General features: G+C 42.4%; 1 protein-coding gene across 3 annotated transcripts in view; it reads left to right on the top strand.

Annotated features, from left to right (window-relative positions):
• The first annotated feature begins 3,418 nt into the window (after window positions 1-3,418).
• The window catches only part of TMTC2 (transmembrane O-mannosyltransferase targeting cadherins 2), a 261,093-nt gene continuing 237,561 nt past the window's right edge, over window positions 3,419-26,950 (top strand). For 2 of the 3 annotated variants that reach the window (XR_009743616.1, XR_009743617.1), the window contains exon 1: window positions 3,419-3,875. Coding sequence is in view for 1 of the 3 variants with exons in the window: in XM_061454672.1 (XP_061310656.1) it covers window positions 3,793-3,875 (83 nt within the window). In the remaining 2 variants the exon portion in view is untranslated. The remainder of the gene's footprint in view (window positions 3,876-26,950) is intronic. The other variant, XM_061454672.1, reaches the window with a different exon arrangement.

Genomic DNA, 26,950 nt, shown 5'->3' with positions numbered 1-26,950 from the left:
TTATGCATATTTCCATGAAATTTCACTGTTGCAGTTGCACCTTATTTTTACTTCATTTTTCATTGCTGATGTTATTATTATCACAGCACTAGCAAAAGAAAAACAAAGAGCAATTTTTTAAGAGAAAGCAGAAATACTGGTCTCTTTGAGAATTAATATGATCTTGCCAGCATGATGGGAAAACAGCAGCTTGGATGTTTGTCCACAAAATCAAACAACTTTACCTCTATGAATCAGTAATTCCAAACGAGGCACTTGGCCAAAACATTCTTTTCTTCCCACTTTCTCCACTTCTGATAAAGTGAGGTCACTGGTTCATGTTCAACTAACTTGATTTCCTTATTAGATAACACCAGTTTATCCTTGACTGCTCACAACAGGAACAGCGTGGGTGTTTTGAAATGCACCAAAGTTTATATTTCTGAGGCTCATCCACATCTTTGGACGTAATTTAGGTTGTTCAAAATTATGCACATTGTGTTACGATATTTATTTGATGGTATATGAGCATAAGTACCGAAAAAAAAATATAAATCCCATCTGATTATTTCTATAGTAACATTTAATACCCAGTTACCTCATTTTAATAAAAAATTCCAGCAGCTTTCAGAGGGTCAGTTTTTCTCAGATGCTTTGAGGAAGTTGGCACAAATATTTTCTACAAGCTCCAGAAAACGAACCCAGTGTATAGAAATTGAAATGTCTAATCTAATCTGTTGAGGGATCTGCACCACACGCATTACCCTGACATTTAAGGTCTCATAGTCAGTGACCGGTTAACCAAATCTGTCACTGTGACAGACATGTATTTCTACATGCTGTGCCACAACTTAATCTTGCAGACACAGTTTAGGTGAAGTATATCGTAGCAGAGCGACTCAGAGTCTATAATATCTTAATGAAGAAATTTCCAGACTGGTATTAAAACAGATTGCTTTTGATTGCCATATTTGCAATATAGCATGTGAATTTGTCTACTAAGCTATACACAGCAGATCAGCTGTTATGACTGCATTATGCTAGTTATCGTTACAATTACTATTATTATTATGTGTTGTTACAACCCTCCACCTCTTCCCTTTTCCTTGATACCAGAGTCTGTGACAATGACTTTCTGGCAGTGAAGGTTATTTTGGAACTGTCTGCTTAGTGACACATCTGAACTTCTAAATTATCTTTTTTGATACCTTGTGATTACAATACATCACACTGTAAATCTTCTATGACTCAGAATGTTATCTGATATCTCCAGATGAAATGGTGAGGTATAATGTTGTTCATAACTCCAGTGTATTTATTACTTTTAATTAGCTGAGGAAGAGAAGGAATTTCTCTATCATGCTTTGATTTTTTTACCCTCTTGTTTTCCCCTGAGGTGCTGTTGGCTTGACAAGGACAATAATTTTTATGTTGAACCTGTCTACAGCTTTCTGTGTCAGCTCTTTTCACCTGCTGCCCCCAGCTTGGCCTGGCATGTGGGGTCCCAGATCTGACAGGTGGGGTGGTACATGCACACATTGCCATTTATAGCTTTCTACAAAGCAGGTTTTCTCCATCAGAGAAAGCTCTCGCTGTTGGGTTAACACTTATCCTTTGGTTATAAACAGAGAAACATTTCTGTAAGATGCAGACTTTGTGGACTCTTCTGAGTGCATCTAAATCCACTTGGACAGGCTAGTGGAGCACTAATGCTACTTCCATCCACCCTGGAGCACTGGGGATGTCCAGGGGATTAGGTTCTCTTCACATTTCATCCTTCCCCTTTTCTGCATTTGGTTTTATTAGCCAGCACCAGGCTTTCTTAAACTGGTGTATTTGTTTTGCTTCTAAAAGCTTTTCTGCCATCCCCCAACCAGTAATCCTAGCCCTTTGAAGAAATAACCCATATGCTTTTTATGGAGAAGATGACATTTCTGCCACCGTGACTCAGCAGTAATTCTAATGTTTTTTATGCAGCATTTATTAGGATGTTTCAAATCTAGTGCTGTAACCTCAGCAATCCCTCTGCAGCAAGAAGGACTAAGTCACGATGATTGGGATCTTGGCAGTAGGTCCAGAAACACATTGAGAATTGGTGTTCAAAAGTAAGTTCTTCCGACAAAGCGTACCAACCCTCTGAAATCTAGGTTACTGTGTTCCACGCTTCAGGCTGGAAATTTTAATGCCAGATCAATGTGATCCGCTAATGGGTTCAATAAGGCCCCTCAAAGCTTTAATATTCTGAACAAAACATACCCTCCCCCCCTGTCTGCAATTACTGCCACTGATGGTGATAACACCCCTTCTGAATCTAAGTAAAAGCAGCTGAGACATTTGTGACACTTGGGGCAGACTTCACAGGAGCACTTTAAGCATTGCTTGAAAGAGGTCTTAATGCACTTAATATATTTTGAGGTTGCAAAGAACAGCATTAAATAATCACATAGGGGAGAAAGAAAGCTTGTTAAAAGCTCCTCAATTTATTAGACACAGCTTGATGCACAGACTCCCATTCTTCTGCGACAGCATGGTGTGCCACTTGATGGAAATCATGAGGAAACAGTTATATAAAGGGCTGGCTAGCAGTAAATGGAGGCAACATTTATAAAACTCTCTTAAAAAAGGAAACAATCAGCTTGATGGACCTAAACCCTCTCCATAACTTCATGCCTTGGTATCCCATGAATTACTTAAGATGCTTTCAGTGCCTTATTTCCCATAGCTGGGTTGCTTGCCCAGGCCATTTGTTTGTCCCACTCACAGCACCAGGCTTAGGATGCACGCCCCCCACCCCCCCCCCCCCAACCCCTCCCTCCCCAGTTGTGGGGCTGCCCTGAGGGAGCCAGTCTGCAGCGCTCCTTGCCCTGGAGTGTGTTTGTTTTCAGCCACCCCCCTGCCAAGTTTCTGTGGTTTTGCTTGACTGGAAGCTGAGCTAAGAGCTCCCCACGGATGTCCACATAGACAGTGAGAAAAGTACCAGGCTCAGGGCAAGGGAGAGCATTGGGCCACTGCTTTGGCATCCCGGACCCAGTAACCAGCCCTCTCTTTCCTACTAACGAGTTTCCAGGAAAAGGAAGAAAAAACAAAGTGAAAAGGAAGAAAAAAACTGAAATAAAGAGAAAGAAACTGAAAAGAAAGAAAACCGACAGAAAGAAGTGAGATTAAAAAAAAAAAAAAGGAAAACCGAGAAAGGGAAGAAAAGAAAGAAAACCCCCTTGAAAAACAGGCCCGTGCCAATCTAGCGGCAACAGCAGGGCAAGCCCGGCGCAACGCTCTAACCAGGATATGCCACCGCCCCTGCCCTGCCAGGGCGAGTGAGGGCGCGGGAGCGGGTACGGGCCCAGCGCCGCAGAGGGCGCGGGGCGGGCCGGCAGGCGGGCCTGGGCGGAGGGGCGGGCACAGGGCGGGCTCCCACGCAGGCGCGGTGGGAGCTCCAGGCGCCCCACGCGGGCGCTCCCAGAGCCTCGGCGGCGGCGCCCGGCTCGGTAGTGAGGGTGTCGCGGGCTGGGGCAGGCGGGAGCTGGAGCTGGAGCACCGGTACCGCCGAGGTGCCACGGGAGAGGGGCGGCAGCTGCCGCTGCGCTCCGCTGAGCCCAGCCGCGCTTAGCCCAGCCTCTGTGCGCTCTGTCCCCTGCCCGCCCCGCTGCCATGGGGTAGGGGGCGGCGGAGGCGCGGGGGGACGCCGTCAGGCTGCGGCCGCCGGTGGAGCGGCTCCCCGCGGTGCTGGCGGAACGAGGGGCAGCCGCGGCGGGACTGGCGCGGGAGGCCGGGCAGGGGGGCTGCTCCGGTGCGAGCGCGGCGGCAGGCGGAGAGATGATCGCGGAGTTGTTGAGCAGCGCCCTGGGGCTCGCCCTGTACCTCAACACCCTGAGCGCCGACTTCTGCTACGATGACAGGTAGGGCGGGGAGCGGCGGGGCTGGGCGGGTGAACGGGGGCTGCCCACCTGCCGGGAGCGGGGCGGCAGCCGCCCCACTCGGGGCACCGAAGGCGATGCCGGAGGGTCGTGGCCGTTCCTCGGCTCCGGGTGGCCGCGGCGGCGCCGGGGCTGTGACAGCTCCCTCGCGGGCTCGGTTTCCTCCAGCCCTTCCTTCCAAGTGGGACGGGACCGGCTGCTTTAACTTAGCGTGTCCCGGGTTGCTCCCACGAGGGCGGTGGCACAGGGGCGCTCGGCCGCCTCCCGGCCCCCCACCCCCCGCGCCGGGACCGAGCCCCGAGCGGGAAGTTGCTGTTCGCTGTCGGGCTCCTCCGGACGGCTACGGGGACCGGAGCCCCTCTGCAGGTGGGCAGGGGAGCAGCCGGACTGGGCTGGAGTGGGCTCCCTACCTGTTCCTTTTCTGGATGTACCTGCATTCAGCAGCAGCTGGGGAAGGGTCCGATCTGTACCTTTTCCGGTGACTTAATCTTATCACAATTAAAACAGATGCATAATTAAAACGTATTAGGGAGAGCAGGATGCCTGACTAAATTAATTAACCGTCCTGGAGTGATTCATGCTCCCTTGGAATTAACTCGTCCAAAAGTGAGCGCGGATTGACTTTGACAGCTTTTCACCAGCCTCCCCCCTCCTTGGTGGAGAGCGGGCTGCCGGGCAGCTTCACCGGCTGCCGAGACACCCCGGCTCGGATCCTCCCCGGTGGCGGCAACCGGCCGTCCCGCCGCTTGCGGGACGGGGGGGGCGGATCGCGGGGGGGAGTGCTTGAGTTCCTCTGCATGTGAACTGTGACGGGGCCCAGCTTCGCCGCTCCTGTCTGCGGTACCGGCTAACTCCCCGAGCTGCTGTCAAACGGGGTTCGTGCCTTGGAGCCTCACTTGTGAGAGGAGGAACGCGAGGAAGCACGGGGAAGGGGGGGAGGTAGGGGCGTTGGGGGGTTGTCACGGATGCGTCTGAGCGGAAAAATGTTGCTGGATGAGCTGAACTTCCCGGCGCGCTGGTGGGATGCTGAAGGGTCAGTTATGTCTTTGATTAGGCATTTGCCTTGGGAAATAACCTGCCTGTCCTGGAGTCAATTAGTTACTAAACTTGGAATTTTCCTTCCTTAAGCTGTATTACGGTGCACCTGCCGTGTTTAAGGATCTGTCACATCTTCCAGAATGCCGTCACCCTCCAAACCCCCTTTGTTTTCGAGGGTTGCTACTATTAAACCTATTAATGCTGGGAGTAAATGCCAAGTGTTAGTCGTGCTCTAGGTCTCCGGCTGGGAACAGTGTCGGCTGCAGAATGTGGTGATTCAGGCTTCAGGTCATTTACATGTGCTCGAAGACTTGCGAAGCAGTTAAGTGTTTTAAGGTTTTTGTGAGTCTTCCAATTATCTACAATGATTTTACTTAAACCTATTTTAGCATTTCAAAGCTTCATTCACAAACAGTAAAAGAAAAAATATCTGCCACTGTCCTGAAATGCAAGGTCTGAGTGGGATCAATAGCCGGTAATGAATATTTTGACACACTGACACTATTTTAAACGCTTGTTGTAGTTAAGAACTGCAGGAGTTGTGGAATATTTACATAACCCTAAGTAGCCTGTGTTGTAATATTTAGGCAAAACTGGGTTGTTTAAGGTCATGCTTATAAAAGCCTGTGCTGCAGGCCAGTTCGAACTACTTGGTGTTATTGATGTGAAGGTCAAGGTTAATTTTGATCTCACCTGAGTGTGCTCCACTGCAGGTAAAACCCAGTGATATCCGAGTGTCATCTCCGGAAGGGTGGAAAAGGACCATGCACTGTCTTCGCTAGTACTTATCCCAGACTATAAGAGGTGTTCTAAAATACTGCTTTATGTGTTTACCTCCTAACTATATAAAGTACTTATCATCCGCAGCTAAGATTTAGGCATTCACTGGAGTGCTCTGAAAGCCAGTTAATGGCACTTCTGTGCGCAGGGTCATCTAATTAGGATGTTTTTCAACTACAGCACTGGAAGGGGCAAAGCAGAAATGGCTGTTGCATGCTAGTAATTGTTGAACTAGAAAGGGTTATCTATTCAAAGAGGCAGGCTATCAGACCCAAAGTGTTCTTTCAACTGTAATCACAGAATCTCACTGCCCTGCAGGAGCTGGCTTGAAACACTAGAAAAGGAGGTTGATGCTGGAGCTGTAGGACACAGCCCTCCATGTAGGAGATGGATCATGGTACTAACTTTAAGTGAATCAAGATTGTGCATTTAAGCTAGGAGCCCGCAATGTTTTGTTTCAGGAGAGCAGCACATTGCCATAGCTTTTCCTGCTTCCTTTGCCGTTATATTGAAATTACATCAGACTGTTCTTTTTTTAATATAGTGATCAAGCTTACTATATAAAGGATATCTGTAATTGCTTTTGGTATTTTTTTTTTTTTTTAATGTAGGTTGGGTAAGATTAAATGGCATCATAAAAACTTCTTATAACAAAATCAATTTCCCAATGGTAAAACTTAATATTTTAGCAGCAGCACGGCACTGGACCAAGGTCTGTATGGACAGTGATATAACAAACTTGCTTGTAGCCATGGCTTTATGACTCTATATCAAAGGATTCAATATTTTATTTCCCACCCTTCACCCAATTAAACTGAAATTGAATGAATTTAAAGCCTGAGGAAGTTGAATAAGAAAATGTATACATTCTTACTTTTCATCATTAGTCTGCCTTACTTGTTTCAGGCTAGACAGCTACATGGCATGCACATAATCAGTGCAAACGTGATCTTTTTGATCAATTGATTTATTGATTACTTTGAATAAAAGTGACAGCCTCTAAACCCAAGAGCCAGTGTAAAGAAGAAATGCTGCTTTATTATGTTGTTTTTCTTTTTCTCTAGACCTAGAAAACACAAACTTTTGCCACCCTGTTCCCTGCTACTGTAATTCTCAGACAGCTGTGGTATTTCCTTGATACATGTGAGGATTATTAGGTGGAAATTTCCCCCCCCCAACTCATATCCTCCTTGTTCATCTAGGAACAATAAATATATTTGTTCCCTATTTTTGCTTATTCTATTTGAAGCTGGATGCAGTAATCCAAAAGAAGAGATAAATGTGGAAAGGGGATGGGGGGAATATTTAGGTGTTGCTTTAATGTCGCAGAGAGCTCACACGGCTTGTTAATAAAGGTTTATTTATTGCTGATTCCAATCCAAGATTCCAGTCATCTTGGAACTGATAATAGGGTGTAGGGAGAAATGGAGTTTGCATTCCTGTGGATATGTTGAAGATTTTCCTTGTTGCACTGCATTAAATACAGCTTTTTCCCAGATTAAGGGGGGCTAATCTCTGCACACTCATTTTGTGTTTATGCTGATACCTACCAGCATTACAGGAGGGAAACCCATTGCTTCAATTAGGCTTGCACATCTGCGTAATTATTTTTCCTTGCCACTTAATATCCCCCCAAAAAGTAGGCAATTTGACCTCTGGGTGCCATGCACTGAAGTTGTAGTCCTTCATGTGACCTGTGCTAAATAAGACGGGTCATTGCCAGTTTGTAGCTGGGGCGTGGAAGATTTAGTGCTCTGTGTATCTGAGGTCATGTGTTGCTACAGAGAATATGTCAAAAGCAACTAATCCATTGAGGTGTTCCTTTCTTTTCTGAAATGTCAGAAGCAAGGCATATTATAAGGAGAGAATTGGTAGGAATCTTTAACCTTGTGTAATGTATTTTCTCTGTGGCACATTGATGAAATTGGTGCTCTGGAAGATATATATGTATTTGTCTAATCTCTGTAAGGACTGTTCCGTGAGATTTGCTAGCACTGTTCAACTTTCTCTAGCTTGTGCTGCATTTTATTTAGCAGGCCTGAATGGGGCAGCCTTGCTGATTGTAGAAAATCTCCAGCAGACTTGTTTCTAAGTTACAGGGTAATATTGCAAGCTGTGTTAAAGAAATCCTAATAAATGCCTTCACCCTGTAGTGTCAGACTTGCATCATTTAAAAACAGGCTGAGCCCATACGCATTCAACAGTACCTCTGTTGGGTCTGCCACATGAGATTTAATCTAGCAAGTGACCCAGATACGTGCACTAGAAGAACAAGTATAAATACACTGGGGAAAATTGCTTGCCATCTGTCTCCTTGTTGTGTGCATATATTTGATTATTAATTTATATCTGCAATTTTTTTATGGCCCCTTTTTGTCATCTAGTTTCAGTTCTTCAGCTCCAAGTACACCTCTTCAGTAGCTTCAGTTTGCAGTTGTCGCCAGTCGTCTGAATTACAGTAGTGAGGCTGGTGGTTGGAAAAAGTGGGGAGATGGGGACTTGTATGCTTTCTCTGTGGTGTCTTCCCTTTGTCACTCCTGTTGTGTCTTCTGCATGCTAATTTCAAACTACTGTAAAGATAATTTGTTTGTGAATCGGGGACTTTAACATGTTGATAAAGAACAGCATAACCCAGAGAAGTTGCCTGAGTAACTGGGGCCATGTAGTTTTCAGGTACTGTATTGTAGTATTAACCAAATGAACCAATAACTGGTTATCTAATGGGGTGAACCTGGCACAGCAATGTTCTATTAATATGATACCAGTTCTGTTCTGAAATAATCTAAGAATATATTTGGCTTCTGATTCTAAAAGCATTGCTACATAAAAGGTTGTGCTGAAGGAAAGACTGTGATCAAAATGTGAAATCTTGGTTTCATCAGGATAATGGTTTTGTTTCTCTTTTTTTCTTAGTGGAGATGCTGTATGTAGTATAGAATTTTTTGGAAGCAAAAGAAAAATTATGTCCCTGTAGGCTTTATTTTAAGATTCTTGTGCATATATAGCACTAAACCATGTCACTTCTGGTAGCTGGTTCTGGGAATAAATTCATGACTGTTAGCAGACGGAGAGTCTCCCTGAGTCACCGACAGGATGCGCCTCATCTGCAGGAAGTTCATCCAGCACACAATGGAGTTACAAATTCATATGATCCACTTTCTCCAGCATCTCCCATATGTATTCCAGCTGCACTTCTGAATCCTCTGCGTTTGCCAGAGTGAAAGTTGCTCAAAAGGCTCAGAAGTCTCTCATCTCAATTTAACCATCTGATAGCTGCAAGAGTGATGAATTAGGGTTCCTTTGCCTCTCTCATCTGGAAGCTTGCCCTTCCCTCGTTGTTGGCTTGTAGATTATTTATTTTTCTTTTAAAGTGGCAGATTGTTCTGTGAACAGGTTGTTTAAATCAGGGTGGAGTAGGATTTTATTTTACTTCTTCTACATCAGGTTCTTGAGCTGTAATCTCAGGATAGTCCTCTAGACTTGAGATATTTGTGTTATTGCTTGCACAGGTGGTCCCTCTCCAGTAAGAGGGAGAAGGGTGTAAATCCTGTAATTTCTTTCCCGGTTTCACTCTCGGCAGAACTCCATACTAAACCATTTTTCCACAAAGGCTAGTCCATTGCTGAATAAAACTTAAAGAGGCAGAGGAAATTGGTTTTTGGAATTGCACCCTAAATATTCCTTAACATGTTGACTCTACTGTTACTTCAGGACAGTTGAAATATCTTACGGGCCTATGAATGTCTCATAACAGGCATCTTTAAAGGCAGTAATGTGCACTTTGGCTCTGTCTTTGGAGGATGCTTCAGCCTAGCACAAAGTTGCTGCTCTTTGTATATGACAGCTCATTGTGAAACGAAGAAGTGTGCTGTATCACCAGGGCAGCAGGTGAGGATCAAGTAATCTGTCAATCTCTCTTTCACTTCAAGGAAAAAGAAAATCAGTAAATCAGACCAAGTCAAGCTGATGAAACTTGGCCATCCAACCTCCCTAAGCAGGGATGGCTAGTTGATATGCTCTGATGCTTTGCCACCCCTAGCTGTTCCTGGCTTTGTAAGCTTCAAAAGGGTGAGAAAGTAAAAGTGGCTTCCTCGAATAGTAGGAATACTTGAATACTTGCATTCCTTATTATGAATTGCTGTGGTAGCCTTTGTTCTTTGGCTTCATGGGAATTTTTGAGAATTGTGAAAGTTTTCAGTTGGAGGTAAATAATGCTCATATACTGTCTTCCTATCCCTTCTTTCCTTTGTCTCTTAATTCTTTTTAATTGCTGTTTTAAGAGAAAATTATACTTCCAGTGTAAGCCATTTTGTCTTTTATATCTTTTTTGATATTTTCTTTCAAGTGGTTTATTCAAAGAGCTCATATCCATGCTTCAAAGCCTGTTAAAATCAGGATAGCCTCTCAAAACACACATAGATGTTTATGCTATATACATCTCTATAGTAAACAGAATAGCAGATTTTTTTGTTGTATGCCTAGAACTTGAGACCAAGTGTTTGTTTGGCATCTGTCTTGCCGCAGAGAGCAGGACAGATTTCCCATTAGTCTGCCACAAAGGCTCCTTAATTTATTTGTGGAGGGTCACAGTTGACTGCCTCAGAGCATTTCCTTCTCTCTAGGAGTTAAGCACATTGGCCTTAGCAGCACTCCTGGTCCCAGCTGACCCATGAAGCCAGAGACTGACAGGTAATTTAATGAGGATTTTCCACATGATGGTACAAACCATTACTGCTAGATGACTGGACTAGTCTGTGGCATCCCCTATTATTCACCAGCCTGTCAGTAGACCCAAAAAAACCCACCCTGACCTTTGACCTGTGGTTCAAAGAAGGACAGGTTTTTTTTTCTGAGTTTAGTATTCAGATGGGTTGGGTTTTCCTGAATTTAGCATTACTCTGAGCTATTTTGCTAATGAGAAATTGTATGATTTTAACTCCTATGTGCTTTAGTCAGCTACTCCAGTATTGGATCAGAGGAACAAGATAGCAATTGGTAGCAGAACTATCGCTGTAAAGACTTTGCCAGTGCCTGGCGTAATTAAATCCCCAAAAAAGTACATGAACTCTTGAAGCAGGGTCACTTCTCAGTGACCAAAATTGTCATGGAAACAAACCCACTCAGCAGCAGCCTAAGCTGTTCCTAGATCTCTGTCCTGTCTTCTCTTCCTACTGCTCTGGCTTTTTACATGTAACAATTAATAACCGGTGCTGGGCCCAGGAATCATGTTCCAGTGTGCTGCTTCCCCATTATTGCTGCAGAATGACCTGTGCCCTATGCTTAGGGTACCTTTCTGGTGTGTAACTAGTCTTTGAACCCTCTCAAACACCTAAATAATATATATATCTATATGTATATATATACTACAAGTGTTTCTCTGCAGTCTCAACGTGGAGACAGCATTTAACTTCTGTACATAGCATTTCCAATTGCTTGGCTACTTGCTCTTGGTAAGTGTGACTTCACTTCTTAATTGCTTTACTGAGAATTTTCTCTCCTTCTGATGCAAGGGAATGTAGCTTGGAGTTGGATGGCTCTGTAAATCAGATAATCTATAGGCAGCAGTGCCTGGCTGAGAAGTGCGTAGGCTTCTAACATGCTGGAGCAGCAGCAGTGCCTTTACAGCATTAGCCTCCAACTTCTATATGGGAATATTTCTCACTTGATGCTGTTTAAAATAGCTCTTAGTTTCTGCCCAGTAACTGTTGAAGCTGGTAATCGTTGTTTACTTTGATAAAAAACCCAGCACTTATGAGTTCATGTGTATGAGTAAAGTGCTAAGAAATACTCTTCCACCGAAAATAGTTTCTGTAAGTTTGTTTGCAGTGCTTTTAAGGTGAGGGAATTACTCTGTGGAAAAAAATCCCCAAGGCATAGAATGTTGTCCATTATAAAGATCCTGAAGAACTAACACTGGTACCAGGAAAATAAACCTATATGTACATAGGGGTCGTCCAACCCCCTTATTGTGGAGTATCACAAATAAAACCAAGCCCCATAACTTCATCCAAATTACAGCAGGAGATGAAAGTCTTCATGATGAGACAAGCATCTGTGTACTGAAGCTGCCTCTAGAAGGTAGGCAGAGGTGGTCTGCTCCATTGTCATTTAACCACTAAATATTCAGTGTGGCTGGTCTCTGTTTTGGACCCATGTGTCTCATGGTGATTCCTGTGCTTGCTTTCCAGTCTGGAGCGTTTCCCTGAGGTGTGCTTTAGCACACTTGGAGTTCAAGCTGCTCTAAGTGCTGTGAGGACTTGAGTTGTGCAATTGATGTTATTTATATATGCGTGTCTATTTGACAGGCTTTTAGTAGTCACTTTGAGAGATGCAGGTCACTGGATTATAAAATAATAGGTCAGCATCTTTGGAGGCAGCATGGGGAGACCTAGAACTCCTAATCCAGGATAAATTTATTTTCTGCAAATGACTGATTTGTTCCACGTCTCTAATGTGAAACCTTGAAATGATGAAACCCTCTAAAAATCAGTCACTTCTGGGACTTTGGTGTCTTCGAGTCCTTTGTGCGTGTGTGGTTTTTCATTTTCAGAATGTTTTTGATGGTGGCCTTTTGAGAAGCCACAGGGGGATCTCACTGTTCAATGTGCAAAGCAGCACATTAAGTGCTACACTTAAAAATCTGCTCTTTAAAGCACACAGTGTCTGTGCCTTCAAGGCAGTTTAGTATTATGTTGGTTCTCTTCTGCAGGTTGATCATGGTGGTGCTTTTAGCCTTTATATGATATTGTAAGCACGATACTAACATGGGAGTGTTCTTGGTTTTGTTTTACAGCCTGACTACATTCCTGCGTCAGGATCAGTTATATTTGGCTGGCTCCTTTATTTGAGTGCACTCGAACTGGGCTACTACTGGGAAAAGGATTAGGTCCAGTTGGAAATTAAGATGAGATGCCCACGGTTTCCTCTGGCCATTGGAGTAGCTTTTCTAACCCCAAATACCACTCGGTATTTTTCTTGCTGAAGTGGAAGGAGCCCACGCTGCCTTGAGTGTGACTCTGTGGGTGGAAGAATGCACTTGTAGCTGTTGTTCTGTAGGCTATGAGCTTTCTGGTATATACTCTTTTTTATGCTTCATATGCTTTTTAAAAATAGATTTTTATTTCTTTTAAAGAAAAAAAGGTATTTGAAGGAACATTGTGCCTTGTCGTATCCTCTCATGTCCAACAGATTTGTGAAGATGAAGGTACTGTCATGCCTCCTTTATTACTTGATACTGTATTTGATTTGACTGCTTAGTGTAGCAACAGTGTTGATTGTTTTCATCATTTTAATAAGAAGATAAAGAAATTAGGCTCAGAAGTGAGGCAGGATCTTCAGCCTTATTTTGTGTGTTGTACATCAGCCCTCTAGATAAAACTAAAATTTATGTCTTGGATTGAGCCTCTCTGCATTGGCCTGGCTCTCCTTGTTGGTAACATAATTTCATCAGTGAATCATCTTGGGCAACTCTGAAATAATTTGTGAAGCTTTGCTTGGAAGTTTGGTTTGTGAATCTCTGGTAAAGTTGCTTCCATTCTGCCATCCTTCCTTTGGCCTTCCATGTTTCCTCCCAACTCCTGAAAGTTCCTGGGAAGGTACTTCTAGGTATGGTATGCATCTATCTGTATACAGGCTCTTTAGAAAAGACAGGCCTGGCAGGTGGGGAGGGGGAGTTGCCCTTTATGTTAGGGATAGGCTGGAGAGTATGGAACTCTGTCTGGGGACAGGTGAGCAGTCCACAGAGAGTTTGTGGGTCAGGGTTAAAGGGAATATAGCTATGGGAGACATTACTGTGGGGATCTGTTACAGACTGCCTGATCAAGGAGAACCTGCGGATGAAGCACTCTATAGACAGATAGGAAAAGCCTCAAGCTCGCAGGCCTTTGTTTTCATGGGTGACTTCAACCACCCTGACATTTGTTGGAAGGATGGCATGGCCTGGCACAAGCAATCCAGGAGGTTCCTCAATTGTGTAGAAGACAACTTCCTTCTGCAAGTAATAGAGGAGCCGACAAGGAGAGGTGCCATGCTTGACCTCGTGCTCACCAATCGGGAAGGGCTGGTTGGAAATGTGATGCTTCAGGGCAGCCTTGGTTGCAGCGATCATGAGATGGTCGAATTTGAGATCCCCAGGACAGGGAGAAGAGCTTGCAGGAAGCTCACTGCCCCAGACTTTGGCCTCTTCAGGAACCTGCTTAGTAAGGTTCCATGGGATATAGCCCTAGAGGGCAGGGGGGGCCAAGACTGTTGGTTGATATTCAAGGATCACCTGCTACAAGCTCAGGAGTGTTGCATCCCAACTAGAAGGAAGTGCAGCAGGAGGGCCAGGAGACCTCCTTGGATGGATAAAGAGCTCCTGAGGAAAATATGAAGCAAAAAAGAGGGCAGGCGGCCTGGGAAGAATCCAGGGATGCTGTCTGGGAAGCTAGGGACCAGCTTAGGAAAACTAAGTCCCAGTTAGAATTAAATTTGGCTGAAGATGTTAAAGATAACAGGAAGGGATTCTATAGGTACATAGTGAATAAAAGACAGACTAGGGACAACGTAGGCCCCCTCAGGAAGCTCTCGGGAGAACTGGCTACCCTGGATTTGGAGAAGGCTGAGGTTCTTAATGATTTCTTTGTCTCGGTCTTCACTGGCAAAGGCTCTGACCACGCCACCCAAGTCTTGGAAGGCAGATGCAGGGACTGTGAGAATTAAGAATTTGAGCCCACTGTAGGAGAGGATCTGGTTTGAGACCATCTTAAGGACCTGAACATGCACAAGTCCATGGGACCTGATGAAATCCATCTGCAGGTCCTGAAGTTGCTAAGCCACTGCCCATCATATTTGACAAATCATGGCAGTCAGGTGAAGTTCCCAATGACTGGAAAAAGGGAAATAGAACCCCCATTTTCAAGAAGGGGAAAATGGATGACCCTGGGAATTACAGACCGGTCAGTCTCACCTCTGTGCCTGGCAAAATCTTGGAGCAGATTCTCCTGGAAGGCATGCTAAGGCACATGAAAAATCAACAAGGTGCTTGGTGACAGCCAGCATGGCTTCACTAAGGGAAATCCTGCCTGACCAATTTGGTTGCCTTCTATGATGGGGCTACAGAACTGATGAACAGGGGTAGAACAGTTGATGTCATCTACCTGGACTTGTGTAAAGCGTTCGACACTGTCCCACACAACATCCTTGTCTCTAAATTGGAGAGACATCAATTTGATGGATGGACCACTCGGTGGATAAAGAACTGGCTGGATGGCCACACACAGAGTTGTGGTCAATGGCTCAATGTCAAGCTGGAGACCAGTAACGAGTGGTGTCCCTCAGGGATCGGTGTTGGGACTGATCTTGTTTTACATCTTCGTTGCTGACATGGACAGTGGGATTGAGTTTGCCAATGACACCAAGCTGTGTGGTTCAGTTGATACCCTGGAGGGAAGGAATGCCATCCAGAGGGACCTTGACACGCTTGTGAGGTGGGCTGATGCCAACCTCATGAAGTTTAACCATGCCAAGTGCAAGGTCCTACACCCGGGTCAGAGCAATCCCAGGCACAGCTACAGGTTGGGCAGAGAAGAGATTCAGAGCAGCCCTGCGGAGAAGGACTTGGGGGTGCTGGTTGATGAGAAAATGAGCATGAGCCGGCAGTGTGTGCTTGCAGCCCAGAAAGCCAACCGTATCCTGGGCTGCATCAAAAGGAGCGTGACCAGCAGGTGGAAGGAGGTGATCCTGCCCCTCTACTCTGCTCTTGTGAGACCTCACCTGGAGTATTGTGTGCAGTTCTGGTGTCCTCAACATAAAAAGGACATGGAACTGTTGGAACAAGTCCAGAGAAGGGCCACGAGGATGATCAGGGGACTGGAGCCCCTCCCGTATGAAGACAGGCTGAGAAAGTTGTGGCTGTTCAGCCTGGAGAAGAGAAGGCTGCGTGGAGACCTCATAGCAGCCTTCCAGTATCTGAAGGGGGCCTATAGGGATGCTGGGGATGGACTCTTCATTAGAGACTGTAGTGACAGGACAAGGGGTAACGAGTTCAAACTCAAACAGGGGAAGTTTAGGTTGGATGTAAGGAGGAAGTTCTTTCCTGTTAGGGTGGTGAGGCACTGGAATGGGTTGCCCAGGGAGGTTGTGAATGCTCCATCCCTGGCGGTATTCAAGACCAGATTGGACGAGGCCTTGGGTGATATGATTTAGCGTAAGGTGTCCCTGCCCACGGCAGGGGGTTGGAACTAGATGATCTTAAGGTCCTTTCCAACCCTAATGATTGTATGATTCTATGATTCTATTTCCATGCTGCAAAATCTTCTTGTAATTTCTTGAATTTTCTTGTAATAAATGCCATGAATCTTCAGTGTATGTGCTTCATTTTCTTCAAACAGTTTTCAGTTGTACTTTAGGAAACTTCAAAAATATTTTTTCCTGTTTATTTATTTACTTATTTATTATTTTTTTTTTAGGAGGACAAGGAGTATTGGTCTTGCAAAATAATTGTTAATTTCAGAAGAAAGTTTTCAGTTTTTCAATTAATTACTTGTAATTAAACTTCTGATCTTTTACTTCTTTGTAATTAAAGCAGAAGAAAACTTGGGCTTTTTAAAAGCACTTTGATCTGGATTAAAGTTTCAGGTAAAAAAGTCATGTTTTCTATAAAAAATCTAAAAATTAAATGCTGTATGGCTGTATAAATAAAGCTTGCTGAAAGAAAAAGTACTAAGGAGAATGATAAAAAAATTTAATCAAATAAAATAGCAATTTTGTATATAGCAGCTTTCATTTTGTAGTAGAAACAGTTCCTTATAGCTTCTTTGTAACACCAATATAGTGGAATAATTTTTCTATTTCTGTGAAAAGATGTAGCTGTATGTTCTGTTCCATTTCACAGTACATTACTCATCTCTTTTATGTAAATAACTTGGCTTGTTAAAAATGTTAGTATTTCTCTTTAATAAACATCAGACTTCTGGAGATTTCTCAAGGTGCACAGTTTTAGAAGATGGAAGACTTAAGTACAAGGAAAGGCCACAATGAAAATGGCTCCTCATGTTGCTGGCCTCATGCTAAAAAAAGCAAAACCCAAGCTGGATCACCCTGGAATACCATCTATGCTGCTCTTTGCTGCCAGTCATAAGCTCTTCCTGGCATCTGAAATGAGAGCAGAAAGCAGCTCTGCACCAGCACTGCATAGCTTCAGCTAGTGTTATGGTGATGGTTGTGGGGGTGTGGCCCATGGAGCATCGGTGGCAGGTGGAGTCCAAGATGAAAGCTGCCTCCACCCGAGTGGGCCTGGGACTGTGTGTATGTATGTGCCCCAAGCTACCATGGAAGTCATTGCATCTGTTACTGCTGCTGCTTCCTTTGGCGTTGTTCCTGCCAGAAATGCAAACTCTTGGCAGCTAAACCAGCATCTTTAGTAGGTCTGTGGTGGCATGGTGTTGGTGCAGCATGGCTTAAGCCTTGATAAAGGCATCTGGTCATTTTAAGATGATGGCTTGGTCTTAAAGAAGGGAAGTTTAATGGAAGATACTTTATATACTCACCCGTTCCCATGGAGTTGCTAGATGTACAGATGCTGTTTAGCCAGCGCAGGTTGGCCATGATTTCTCTTAAGTCTTATGCTGTAGCAGTGTACTTCTTTATTTTAATAAAACAAAGGCTCACTAATTCTGTTTCAGTTAATGTTGAATGAGAAAGTTTGTTTGTGTTCAAAGCAGAACCCTGAATTACCCTGGTCTATGATGGACTTTGGTACTTGAAGCTTTATGTCTGGCTGATACAGGGTTAAAAGCAAAAGGAAGGATTGAATATCCAGGGATCAGGAAGCTAGCGGGTCCTCTGGAATTTAGAGCTTCTAGCTCTTGACAAAGAAGCTAATGTAAGGATATTAATAAAAAGTTGATGTTTATAAGTAAACAAAACTGATCTCTTGAGGTACAGTTAAACCTGTGAGAGATTTTGCAGGAAAACTTCTCTAGGGGACAGCTCACTCTTTCTTTTTGTTTTCCTCTAAATATTCCATTTGCAATCCATGTGTGCAGTCCTTTCTGAAAACAATTAAAGACCGTCTTGTATAGGGACTGGGAGAGTGTTTGATGAGGTGAGGAAAGGATCCCAGAAAGAAGAAAGGCCTTAAGGAATATTGGCTTTCACTTGGTTGTGTGCTGCATGTGTAATCTCTTAGCTTATAATGGTATTAATATTTGGAATTTTTCTCTCTTGAAAAAGTTATAAATATGACTGTATAGGAATACCTGTAGTGTAGTGGACCTCTATGTCCATCTGACGGAAAGCTGAGTGCTCAATCTACTGTGATTCTGAGCTGTTAACTTGATATGTATGGAAATCGGCAGGTGTTGCAGGAAAAGAGAAGGTTTGCTGCTCTTTATACAGCTCTAGATCTCTGGGCTCCTTGGGGATAGTGTTGGAGAAAGAGTCTTGTCTAAGCAGGAAAATTGGATAACACAGGACTGCAGGTACCATGGTGATGAGTATGATGTACGTATCTTGAAAGGCTCCGATGCAGTAGCTTGAAGCTAGGATTCATCCTGTTATGCACAGTTTCCAGGGATCACATGCTGTGTGAGATATTTAAATCTACCAACTTGGCTCTGTGCTTGGCTTGTTCTGAACATCCTGCAGACTGAAAGTTGTAGATTTTGTTGAGACTCCCTGTTTTGTAGCTTATTATAGGCAGGGAGTTTCAGTTTATGTTCGCACGATGCTAATTGTTAATGATGTGAAAAACTCTATGAGCTTATTTTACAGCAAAAAGATTTAAAACTCATTTTCTTACTACTGAACCCTAACATTATGATACTGTTTTCTGAATAAGTAAAATTACTTTAAAGCATGAAAACAAAGAACTAAGATACAGGTAAACGTAAGTACAGAAAAGAATAAAAGGTATTAATGCCTATGCCTTGTTCTTTCTGTAAATATTTAAGGAAAAATCTAAATGATGTAGATGAGAATTTTCAATAATGGATGGGGTAAAAATCAGTTTGAAATTTCATTTCCTTCTGGTCTAGTGTAATTTAAACAATTCTTAAAAGTATAAACTGCACGGGATATTAGTGTGGGCAAGGGTGCGGGGGCATCTGTTCATTGTGTAGCACAGTGGGAGTGATGGCTGAATGTTTTTCTTCAGCAAGGGCACTGAGAGCACTTTATTTTCAATACCTCTTTCAAAATAAGGAATTGTGGGGAAACATCTGTGTGTGCACTATGAAAATTAGCGCTATATATGCTGCTATAAGTGGTTAGTGAGTGGAGAGTATTTGTTTTCCATCCTCATTTTTTGTGGACTAAAATCCTATATAAAATCTGTATGTTAATAGTGCACAGCCCTGTTAAGGAAGATCAGATATGGTGGTAATTCTTAGCATGAACCTGAAATGATACCAGTTAGTGCTTTGCCAGGAGTAAATGAGCACACTTACAGAATAAACTGCTCAAGGAATATTGCTTATCATGCTGTATTTTGTATTGTAAAATGCAAAAGAACCCTGTTCATAGCAAGGTGGTTGCATTTAATATGTATATTTAATTGCATATATAATAACAGACATAATTTTCCATCTTATCTATATTCACATGCTGTCTTGTGTGTACCAGCAATGCAGGTCATGGAGGGAGTGAAGGGATGGACCCTGCAATCAGTGGATCTTCCAGCAGAGTGATTAAATTAGTATCAGATTATGCCCTGAGGAGTTTCTAGGCTCATAAATACAGTAAGCAGTATGGTAATCAGAAAATTCAAGTTGTTTTTTATGTTTATTTGTTTAGTAGTTTTTCAGAATTTCTGTGCAGCAGGGGCTTCCACAATTTTACTTTCTCTAGCAAAGGATCTCTGTTGACTTTGCAATTTCTGAATTTTCTTTTTTCTTCCTGCTGAAGGTTAGAAGTTAGGTGCTCGGGTCACCTTACACTAACCATGTTAAAACTAAATGAGGAAGCAAGCGCAGAGATTATATTTCAGCTATTGCTTCAGGAACTGACTAAACCTTGATTTAATTGAATTCAGTTTAGATTGGTTGAATATTACTGATGTTGTAATTAAAGAAACTGTAGCTTACTAGTCACTAATCTGTTTTTCTTGCATGTCTTTTGTACCTGCATGAAATTTATTCTTTTTTGTAGTACAAATGAACTCTCCATCTAAGCAAAAATCAGTGTTTGTGCCTAGATGATGAAGCATCAACTATTTCATGCTTATTGGAATGGAAAAAAATAGCAGATTAGAGAGTGTGAATAGCCTGGTGGTAATATCCAAAAGGGAGGAAAAATATAACCTAATAATCTGCCTTACTGATGATCTGTTTATTGTGTCCTAACTTGGTTAAAGTCAAGATAAAAGCAAATCATTCTGTAGGTAAGAGATAAAATGGCAGTGTATGCCTCGGCTTTGCTGCTAAGACTTCATTTGAACACTTGGGCATGTGTTCAGCTTTTCAGATGTAAATAGTCCCATTAGATGAAATCTGGGTCCAACTGGAGTCAATGGTAAAACCTGTGGCAATTTAAATAAGGCTAGAATTTCATGAATGAGTTCAGTGAGACTACTTGTATGCATAAAGTTCAACACATGGCTAAGTGTTTGCAGGATAGAAGGCCTGCAAGGGTATGAAAATAAGACCCTTGCGGTGCAATTTGAAGTCTGACCTGTCTTGCTGTTGCATGATGGAGAGCCACATTGAGGAAGTACATGAACCTTTTGGGCATAAACAAACACGGAGTATATAAATCATCATAAATAACTACAATTCATAAAATGCTTGGTTGGTCCTAAATAATGAAGCAGTGAAAATCTTTATGGGCTATGCTTGTTCTTGTAATATATTTTTATTTTATATATTTTGGCACAAATGCATATAAGGAATTAGTATTATTAGTATTATGTTTTGATATTCAGAAGAACTTAGTAGCAGTAGATGCTTTCTTTTGGAAGGCAGAGGTAAAATAGAAGTTACAGGCTAGCCCCCTCCCCCCCAGTTACAGCAGTCCTGCAGTATTTGGTAATTATGTCAACTGTTGTAATCATCATGTATATTAATCACTTAATTTCATATCACACTTGGTAAAGAAACACTGTGGGTATTACCATAACTGTGACGGTTCTCACAATCTGAGGCTCTCCTCTCCAGATGTTTCACTGATTTGCAAATTTGATTTGGAGCTTCATGTGCAGCAGAACAACTGTCATGTACGCAAACAGATCTTTCTCTTTGTCCAGAACATCTTTGCAGAGCCTAGTTTCACACTGCTTGGCAAGAAATATTATTTGAATGACTGCCCTCTTAATCCTGTGAGATTTAGATAAGTGCAATTTTCCAGGTTTTTGAGGGAGTCCTAATTTACATTTCATACACACACACACACACACACACACACACGAGCAATTAGCATGAAGTCTTATGGCAGCCTGACAGTCCTTTGTCCCTGTGGAAACAGTTACACAACAATACATGTGCAGATAGCTGTATGGGGTGCCCTTTGTGTGTGCTCACCTGTTTTACCTGTAGCATACTAAAAAGCTGCAGCCTTATTTAAATTCTTATTTAAAATTGACCTGCTGTGTTGTACAATGAACTTGCTTAAAGAGAGAAACACTGAGATCTTAAGCAAATGATAGCTACTATTCATTCTTTTAAATTACTTCATTTTGATATAGTGTTGAGGCTGTTTTTTCCTCTGTGCATGGCTTTAAATAGAAGGAATGTGACCCCCATGATGAGGTTAGACTTAGGCTGCAAACTTTTGTGTTATCTTTTGTCTCTGTACGTGGATGCAGAATCTTGTCTTTTCCCCAAGTTGGGGACTGATATTGCCGATGTGTTTGGAGAATACAGGAGAACATGCCAGCTCCATTATCCTGATGATTGTGCAGTCCAGTTATTGCTGGGGGAATAGACTGGGAAGACTTGGTGTAGTGAGCAAGCAGAAGAAAAAGTAAAGCAGCAAGGCAGTAGGAGTTTCAGCACTGGTACAAAGCTCCTCTCCTCAGCTGTTGTGTGCACAGATGTCTGGGGCAAATACTTCCTCACTTACCAGTATTTGTTGTTTTTTAACTGTTTTAGTCTGTTAAGATGCTGATGCAGTTCCATTCACTTCAGTTACATTATCCCACTGGGTAGGGAGTGGTACTTTAGATTGCTTTCAGGACTTTTTTTTTCTGCCCCAGGGAGCTTTCAGACTGAAAGGTGCAAGCAGAGAATGAATGGAAAAGAGGCATGGTATGCATAGTGGTCCTGTATGCTGGAGACTGTGTTGTGTTTGCAGTTACAAGTACCATGTAAATGTAATGGTGACAGTGAAGGAAGGTCTGGAGAAAGAAGAGAAGACAGAAGGCATAACAGGGCAGTGTGAAATGAGATGTAACCCTTGGTGGCTCTTAGGTGCGTGTGATGCAGAAGATCCAAATCCATACACAAACTGGGCAAAAAATTACTCTCAGCCTGTGAATGCTTCTACTGTGTTTCCTGAAAGAGAAATTATCCTTAGACTTTGGCAGTCCCAACTGTGTCTATTGTAGCGAGCCAGGCTGGGTCAAACTTCTTAAGCCAAGGATGTGTGCCTCACTAAAATCTGAAATAGATGACACTACCATCAGCACAGCCAACAGCTCTGAAAAGGGTGACCATTAGTAGTGTAAGTGGGGATAAGCAATCTGTGTTGATAATCCGGTTACAGGGTACCAGGGAAGCTTGTCTAGAGAGGTCTTGGTGGATTTCGCTCCTGTCTTTCATGTGTTTTCAGCTTGCTTTTCTAACTTGTTCTCTCTCCATCTCCCTGGGTGGTTTTCTTCCTTCATGTTTCCTACAATGGAAAGCCAATAAGACATATACAGAAAACAGACACTGGAACCAAAGTAGGAAAAATGAGCAATGGCTTAGTTAATACGGTTAGGCCCATTCAAGGAGAAAGACACAATACATACTAAAAAAGAGATAAATTGTTTGGGAAAGGAAAATGGATAAAACAATGTAGCTGAAGACAGAGGCTTAGCTGTTGCTATGCAAAAACTAGATTGCTGCAGAAGCTACGGTTTTGTAGCTGCCTTGTTTGGCTATTCCTCACACTAAGTCCTAGTTTGGGACAGACGGCGATGATGCGAAGCACTGCTGCTTTGAGCTGGTCCTTGCCAAGGCTGCTGTGTGGCTAATGAAGCACAAGGTTTTAACCTAGTTTTGGCAGTAGTGGTTTGGATGGAAGGCCAAGCTGAACTATCAGCAGAGACAATACTATACTATTTTTAGGGCTGTGTATATGAAGAAATAGTTGATGATATAAAGCTATAGAAACTCTTGGAAAGTGACACTGTGCCTTGTGCTTTGAATACTTTACTCCAAAGAAGTTTTCAAATCTCTCTCCACATGAGAATTGACTGTGAGTTTCAAACATGGCATTGCACAGCATGTGGCATTAATTTATTACCCCATTATTAGATTAAATGTTATGAATTAAACAAGTATTCTTCTCCCTGTGTTTGCTTAGGTTATTGTTATAGAAGGTGTACATCTTTAGTTCCAGGTAAATAGGCTTTTTTTCTTTCTTTTTGGACTATATAGTCTTTACTGCCATGTCTTATTTTAAAGGACAAAGGGAAACTTAATTTTTACATTTAATAAAATAAATGATTTATACTCCCAGGCCTCCAAGATTTGTGGTATGAAACTGGAAATGCAGCCACAACCAATGTATTCTCAGACCAGCTCAATATGGAGTTTTACTGAAATGTTTGGTGCATGCTTTCAGGAATGTTGAATGAAGCTTTAAAAGATTTCCTACATTTCCCTAAATGTCGCCAGGCTTTTGATGCTGGCATGAGCTTGGTAGAAATGCATTATGTAATTAGACTGCTGTCAATTTATCATGAAAAACAGAATAGTGATACATCTCTCCATCCGCACTTGCTGGTTTATGTATCTCCGTCTCTCATCCTAAAGCAGGAAGAAAATATTCAGATTTTTTATGCTAGCATTTTTTGTTTGTTTTTTAATATACTATTTTCTTAGATGGGGGAATGTTTTAGAAGTGCTAATGGCTATGCCTGTGTTCATCTTTAGCTGATAGGGCATTTCTTATAGTATGTCCATATTCTGTGCATGGTGAGATCAGGCTTTATGCATAGTCCAGAACTGGTCTGCAAATGGCATGGGAGCAGCCTGCTTGCACATGTGAGCCAGTAACAGCTACCTGGAAAGTTGTCTTGGAAGTCTATTCAGGTAGTAAGTATATAATAGCAATATTCAGAAGGCAATAAAAAGACCTGTTATATATGAAAGTAAAAAAAAATATATTGTGGGCATTCAGGAATGCTAATACTCTTCAAAGTGTGATTTAATCACTTGCTTTGTTTAACTGTCTTAAGTACAAATGGCAATAATACTGTTTTCAAGGAGATTTATCTAACGTTTTGGAGACCTGCAAATATGAGGGACAACTGCAATGTCTGTCCAGCCTAATAAGAGGACTAAAAGCAGGAAATCATTAGTGGTTATAGCTGACATATGGTCAGTGCATACTCTTGGGTTCCTCTGAGGTCTAAATGTACTTGCAGAATCTGAGCTGAAACATTGTTGTATTTTTGTATCAGTATTAATCTCAGTTACTTGGATTTAGATATTTCTGGCGTATGCTAGAGTTGTGGCTCTGTCTTCAGGGCAGATTCAGCCAGAAAGCTGAGATGGAGACCAGTACCAGAATTAGTCAATAAATGGCTTATCTGCAGTATGGGTGGTTCAGAAGTATAAAATGTATCTTTTCTGATTTATTGTCATAACATGAGTTTTGAAACAGATCTTTCTCGAGTTGGGTCCTTGCTCTCTGAGAGACTGTACAAATGGAAACTGTCCCAGTCCTAAAGTGCTTGTCGTTCAGGCTCTTAATCTGTAACAAATACCCCACCCAAAACTAACGTGCTTCATGTCTACCCCTGCCCATTTTTTATTTTACTTAGTAGCATTGCTTATATAAATCTGAACATTGGTGTGGCTGTCTTATTTTTTTAGGAACATAAAAATCTTAGAGATTTTGCTCATGGTTTATTTCTGATTACTTCATGCTGTGGGTATTGGTGAAGTAATGGAAATCTGTATTTGGAACATTGGTGTGGGTAAAAAAATTATGTGCAATGTTTTTCATCAACTGTAATTAAAGGAATGACTATTACAATCCAAATTTAATTGTATTTAATAAAGGATTGCTTTTTTTTTCTTTTGTAATGTATCCAAATTGTGCCCTTACAGCTTTCCCTTTGTGTTTCAGAAAACTGTTGAGAACCTATATTTTGGTTCTTCAATGTACCTGTCTCTAGGAGAAAAGGGGATTCAGTGCTTTTTTTAAGGTAGTTACATTTCTTACATTATTGAACCAAAGTGCCACAGTTAATGTTCATAAATATTTACTGTGGTTTTAAGCTTGGAATGATCAGCAGTGCCATGACCTAGTCTGTGGATTTGCCTAAGGTGGTGGTGTGGGGCTTTGGAGTGATACATTTGAAGTTGTGCTCATCCATTGATTTACTGAATAAAATTTCTACCTTTAGCTAAAACCTGCCTGTAGCCTTAGCTATGTAAATAATTTTATGCATATTTTTGAAGTGGTATTTTACAAATTCTTTTCATTTTTAATTCCTTTAACATTACTTTCTTCTGTGTGCTGGGTTTGGATTTTTTTTTCCTCTTTTTTATCTTCCAGTCCTAATCATCTAGTGTTAAGAAAACTGTTGTTTTCAGTATCACACAAAACCCAAGCCTTACCAGAAAAAAACGTTGGGAACAAAAGCAGCTTCGCATCATCATAGACCATGAACTGTGAAAGTGATACAAGCTCAACTAATCTTCTTTGCATGTCAATATTAAATTTTTTTGTCTCCTGTTTTTCTGGTTTTTCAATTTTATTTATTTAGTTTGTTTGCTTTGTCTGTATCTGCTTGTTCTTTCCTGCCTCACAATTAGATTTCACCTCCTGTGGGCTGAGGACAAACTTGAAGCTTGTACAGTGTCTTGCAGGAAGCTGACTTTACTGATGGGTTGGATTCTTTAAATGTTGTTACTCTCTTCTCTGAACCTGATCTTTGTTTTGCTGATTCTTATAATTCGTGAAACCTGCTGCCTCTTGCTTATGAAAATATTTGGTAAAGAAGAGTGTCAGGATTTCATGTTGGTGAATACCAGTAACAGTGTCTCTTCTATATTGCATGAAGCTCTTGAACACTAAGCATAAAATAGAAAAATAATAGGAAACAGTGGTGCTTATGTAAAAATGTGCTACTCATGAATTTTGCTCATGAGTTGCCATACACTCTCCAGGACATCTTTGCTAGCAGGCCAAATCTGTGAGGTTCTTCTGATTGTCAGGGTCACCTTTAGATTGGTAGCATCATAACAGCAGTCCCAAGGATAAACTGATTTCCCAAGAGTGGTTGCTGCATCACAGCCTCACTGAAGACCCTTGGCTTTTCCTCCCCTGCCTGCTCTGCTCAGATAATCCTCCAGCAGCTGTTGGTGTTGCCTTTTGATTTCTCTGGCTTCAGCAAAGCTGCAGGAGCGCTAGAAACCTGGCCCTGACCCCTGCTGAGCTGGTAGAGATAAGAGCAACATCATCCCCTGTGAAACCTGCTTGCCATTGCCCTATTTCAGCTGAGTGAACGTTGGAGATTTGTTTTCCAAGGATGAGTGATAGATGCTCCCCCCCCACAATGGCTGATTGCAGTGATGCCAGCTGTGTGTACCCTGTCCCTGGAGTCCCTGTGAGTGGGGTGTGGATTAGTGATATGCTGGCAGCAGTCCCCTGTGATTGCATTCCTCCTTGGGAAAGCTGGAAGGAGAAAGTGGGTGTTTGTAGGTCTGGTTATGCTCAAATTTGATTGGGACCTGCTGTCTGTGGTGGTGTGATCTACTGCAAAAAGTGTCACCCGCAGAGGTCTGTGGGGTAGCTGGGAATCAGTCAGCAACAAGATCAGAAATACAGAGCTGCCAAGTTGGCCCTGGGTTATTTGGGGCTGTTTGCCAGGCTCAGTGGAAAAAACATCCCTTTAGATGATGCCTCATTGTCCCTGAAGTAAACACGTCTCTTAAAAGCTTTCCTCTTATTTTTACCTTCGGCATGGGTTTGTGAGCTACTCATGCTTTGGAAGGGTACTCTGTAGTTGATTTGCCTCTTTTCCTACAGAGCATCCCCAATGAACTGATTTGCAAATGACTTAATCTATAATCTGCAGTGTGAGGAGGCTGGTAGTGAGAAGGGTA

This window comes from Pezoporus flaviventris, unplaced genomic scaffold (assembly GCF_033815535.1).
Source record: "Pezoporus flaviventris isolate CSIRO_AGI_PZ_B2104156 unplaced genomic scaffold, CSIRO_AGI_Pfla_v1 ptg000016l, whole genome shotgun sequence".
NCBI lineage: Eukaryota > Metazoa > Chordata > Aves > Psittaciformes > Psittacidae > Pezoporus > Pezoporus flaviventris.
This window is presented reverse-complemented; position numbering and strand designations above follow the sequence as displayed.